Genomic DNA, 3,850 nt, shown 5'->3' with positions numbered 1-3,850 from the left:
TCCCCGTGTCCCCTCCAGTCCCTGTCGCCCCCCCCTCAGTGTCCCTGTCCCCAGTGGGGTTCCCCCCAAGTCCTGTCACCCCACCTCAGTGTCCCTGTCCCCACTGGGGTCCCCCATGTCCCCTCCAGTCCCTGTCACCTCCCTCAGGGTCCTTGTCCCCATTGGGGTCCCCCTCCAGTCCTTGTGACACCCCCTCCTGTCCCTGTCCCCACTGGGGTCCCCGTGTCCCCTCCAGAGCCCCCTCCAGTCCCTGTCACCCCCTCAGTGTCCTTGTCCCCACTGTCACCCCCCTCAGTGTCCCTGTCCCCACTGGGGTCCTCGTGTCCCCTCCAGTCCCTGTCACCCCCCTCAGTGTCCCTGTCCCCACTGGGGTCCTCGTGTCCCCTCCAGTCCCTGTCACCCCCCTCAGTGTCCCTGTCCCCACTGGGGTCCTCGTGTCCCCTCCAGTCCCTGTCACCCCCCTCAGTGTCCCTGTCCCCACTGGGGTCCTCGTGTCCCCTCCAGTCCCTGTCACCCCCCTCAGTGTCCCTGTCCCCACTGGGGTCCTCGTGTCCCCTCCAGTCCCTGTCACCCCCCTCAGTGTCCCTGTCCCCACTGGGGTCCTCGTGTCCCCTCCAGTCCCTGTCACCCCCCTCAGTGTCCCTGTCCCCACTGGGGTCCTCGTGTCCCCTCCAGTCCCTGTCACCCCCCTCAGTGTCCCTGTCCCCACTGGGGTCCTCGTGTCCCCTCCAGTCCCTGTCACCCCCCTCAGTGTCCCTGTCCCCACTGGGGTCCTCGTGTCCCCTCCAGTCCCTGTCACCCCCCTCAGTGTCCCTGTCCCCACTGGGGTCCTCGTGTCCCCTCCAGTCCCTGTCACCCCCCTCAGTGTCCCTGTCCCTGTTGGAGTCCATCTTGACCCCCATCCCCGTCCCCTGTCTCCATCGGGGTCCCTCTTCTCCCCCCTTCCCCCCACCTCTGTCCCCATCCAGCTCCTCCCCAATCCTTGTCACCCCCCTGGTGTCCCCGTGTCCCCCGTACCCGACTCCTCGGTGGCCTTCCCCGCCGGCCGGCTCTTGCCGCGGTGGCCCTTGGTGGCCGCCTTCTCCTTCCGTCCCCCCGCCCCCGGCTCCTCCTCACCTTCGCTGGAGCTGCTCTTGGCCTTCACCCCTGGAGAAGGGGACAACCAGGTGGGGGATGTGTGGCCGTGTCCCCCCCCAAACCTTCCCGTGTCCCCTCCGCCTGCAGAGATGTCACCTACCGTGGCTGTGGCCGTGACCGTGGCCGTGGCCACCCTTGGCGTGTCGCACGAAGGTCTCCACCACCAGGAAGGCCACGATGCCGGCCAGCACCCACATCCCCACCGTCAGCATCAGGTCCCCGTGTCCCCTCCCGAGCCCCCTCCAGTCCCTGTCACCCCCTCAGTGTCCTTGTCCCCACTGTCACCCCCCTCAGTGTCCCTGTCCCCACTGGGGTCCCCCTCCAGTCCCTGTCACCCCCCTGCTTGTCCCTGTCCCCATTGGGGTCCCCGTGTCCCCTCCAGTCCCTGTCACCCCCCCCTCAGTGTCCCTGTCCCCAGTGGGGTTCCCCCCAAGTCCTGTCACCCCCCCTCAGTGTCCCTGTCCCCACTGGGGTCCCCATGTCCCCTCCAGTCCCTGTCACCCCCCTCAGTGTCCCTGTCCCTGTTGGAGTCCATCTTGACCCCCATCCCCGTCCCCTGTCTCCATCGGGGTCCCTCTTCTCCCCCCTTCCCCCCACCTCTGTCCCCATCCAGCTCCTCCCCAATCCTTGTCACCCCCCTGGTGTCCCCGTGTCCCCCGTACCCGACTCCTCGGTGGCCTTCCCCGCCGGCCGGCTCTTGCCGCGGTGGCCCTTGGTGGCCGCCTTCTCCTTCCGTCCCCCCGCCCCCGGCTCCTCCTCACCTTCGCTGGAGCTGCTCTTGGCCTTCACCCCTGGAGAAGGGGACAACCAGGTGGGGGATGTGTGGCCGTGTCCCCCCCCAAACCTTCCCGTGTCCCCTCCGCCTGCAGAGATGTCACCTACCGTGGCTGTGGCCGTGACCGTGGCCGTGGCCACCCTTGGCGTGTCGCACGAAGGTCTCCACCACCAGGAAGGCCACGATGCCGGCCAGCACCCACATCCCCACCGTCAGCATGCGCCCGTGCTCGTGGCCTGGGATGGAGGGGACACCGTGAGGGGTGGCCCTGTCCCCTCCGTGTCCCCATGGTCACCCCACACCCCTCCCCCCAGTTCCGTGTGTCCTACCGTGGTGCGAGTGGCCGTGGCCACCCGGCTCGGAGTGTGCGTGGCCACCATCACCGTGATGCGTGTGGGGAGCTGCAGGGACACCAAAATGGAGGAGGAACGGTGAGTGCCACCACGTCCCCGCTGTCCCCAAGGCTGGGGGGGGTGGGGACACCAAGGGGAAGGGGACACTCACCCAGGGCGTGGGGGATGAGGTGGAGGAAGGCGTCCCCCAGCAGCCCCCCCGCCGCGAAGCTGAGGAGCAGCTTGAGGAGCCCCTGGTGCCGGGGGGCGTTGGACTCCACCGGGATGAGGAAGAGGACGAGGTACGGGGCGGCGCTGATCACCAGGGTGGCCGTCATCGTCTGGGGCACGGCGAGGGGGGAGTCCCGGGTTGGCCCCCCCCCCCCCCCCAACATCTCCAGGGGGTCCTTCAGGGGGAAGGAGGACACTCACGTGCATCCACAGCGTCACCGTGTCCTTCCGCGGCGGCGGCGGTTTGGGGGGATCTGGGGGCAAACGCTTGTGCGAGGGGTGGTGGGTGTCCTCATGCGAGTGGCCGTGGTACATGTCCTCGTGCGAGTGGCCGTGGTGCCCATGCGGGTAGCTGTGGCCATGGTGGAGGTCTTCGTGCGAGTGGCCATGATGCCCGTGGTACATGCCCTCGTGCGAGTGGCCGTGACCATGGTGGAGGTCCTCGTGCGAGTGGCCATGGCCGTGGTACATGCCCTCGTGCGAGTGGCCGTGGTGCAGGTCCTCGTGCGAGTGGCCATGGCCGTGGTACATGCCCTCGTGAGAATGGCCGTGGTGCAGGTCCTCATGTGAGTGGCCATGGCCATGGTACATGCCCTCATGAGAGTGGCCATGGCCATGGTGCAGGTCCTCGTGCGAGTGGCCGTCGTGCGAGGCGGCGGGGGGCGGCAGCAGGCAGAGGGCCAGCACCACGATGGCAGCGGCAAGGGTGGCGCCGAGTCCCTGCGTCCGAGTGGCCGCCGCCATCGCCCTGGTGAGGGGAGACGGGTCAACCAACGGCTCCTACCATAGAGACGAAGGGATGAGCGTCCAGACAAGCCCCAACGTCTCCCAGGGGTGACCATAGAGACAGAGCCCAGAGTGGCGCCCTTGGTTGCACCATAGAGTGGTGACATGGGGGACCTAGAGAGGCCCTAATGGGTCATACCATAGAGGTGAAGAGGAGATAGAGCGGTGGCAACCAACCCTACCATAGAGATGATGGGATGAGTATCCAGACAAGCCCTGACGGCTCCCAAGGGACTGACTATAGAGTGGTGGGATGGGGGCCTAGAGTGGCTCTAACAGGCCATACCATAGAGGTGAGGAGGAGACAGAATGGTGCCAACCAATCCTACCATAGAGATGAAGGGATGAGCGTCCAGACAAGCCCTGACGGCTCCCAAGGGACTGACTATAGAGTGGTGGGATGGGGGCCTAGAGTGGCTCTAACAGGCCATACCATAGAGGTGAGGAGGAGACAGAATGGTGCCAACCAATCCTACCATAGAGATGAAGGGATGAGCGTCCAGACAAGCCCTGACGGCTCCCAAGGGACTGACTATAGAGTGGTGGGATGGGGGCCTAGAGTGGCTCTAACAGGCCATACCATAGAGGT

The 3,850-nt window shown here is 66.6% G+C and overlaps 2 protein-coding genes across 2 annotated transcripts in view; both read right to left on the bottom strand.

The window, feature by feature from the left end:
- Positions 1-1,344, bottom strand: part of LOC106898552 (zinc transporter SLC39A7-like) — a 24,334-nt gene extending 22,990 nt beyond the window's left edge. Inside the window, exons 1-2 of the mRNA XM_014959853.1 lie at positions 1,238-1,344; positions 1,018-1,146 (exon numbers count right to left, since the gene is read on the bottom strand). Of these exons, the coding sequence (XP_014815339.1) occupies positions 1,018-1,146; positions 1,238-1,334 (226 nt within the window). The 5' untranslated portion in view covers positions 1,335-1,344. The remainder of the gene's footprint in view (positions 1-1,017; positions 1,147-1,237) is intronic.
- Positions 1,345-1,767: 423 nt separating this feature from the next.
- LOC106898551 (zinc transporter SLC39A7-like) lies at positions 1,768-3,614 on the bottom strand. The gene is made up of 5 exons (XM_014959852.1): positions 2,677-3,614; positions 2,417-2,585; positions 2,242-2,313; positions 2,020-2,148; positions 1,768-1,928 (listed from the first exon to the last, which is right to left on the bottom strand). Exons 1-5 carry the CDS (start codon positions 3,217-3,219, stop codon positions 1,768-1,770), a joined length of 1,074 nt encoding a protein of 357 aa, XP_014815338.1. The 5' UTR covers positions 3,220-3,614.
- Between the last annotated feature and the right edge of the window lie 236 nt (positions 3,615-3,850).

The sequence above is a fragment of the Calidris pugnax genome, unplaced genomic scaffold (assembly GCF_001431845.1).
Source record: "Calidris pugnax isolate Ruff unplaced genomic scaffold, ASM143184v1 scaffold528, whole genome shotgun sequence".
In the NCBI taxonomy this organism is placed as follows: domain Eukaryota; kingdom Metazoa; phylum Chordata; class Aves; order Charadriiformes; family Scolopacidae; genus Calidris; species Calidris pugnax.
This window is presented reverse-complemented; position numbering and strand designations above follow the sequence as displayed.

Bases quoted from the DNA above. Each gene is read 5' to 3' on its own strand.
- LOC106898551 (XM_014959852.1), bottom strand. From the start codon at position 3,219: ATGGCGGCGGCCACTCGGACGCAGGGACTCGGCGCCACCCTTGCCGCT. The intron at 2,586-2,676 runs GTGAGTGTCCTC...GCCGTGCCCCAG, and splicing joins CGGTGACGCTGTGGATGCAC to ACGATGACGGCCACCCTGGT. The intron at 2,149-2,241 runs GTAGGACACACG...CCTCCATCCCAG, and splicing joins CCACGGCCACTCGCACCACG to GCCACGAGCACGGGCGCATG.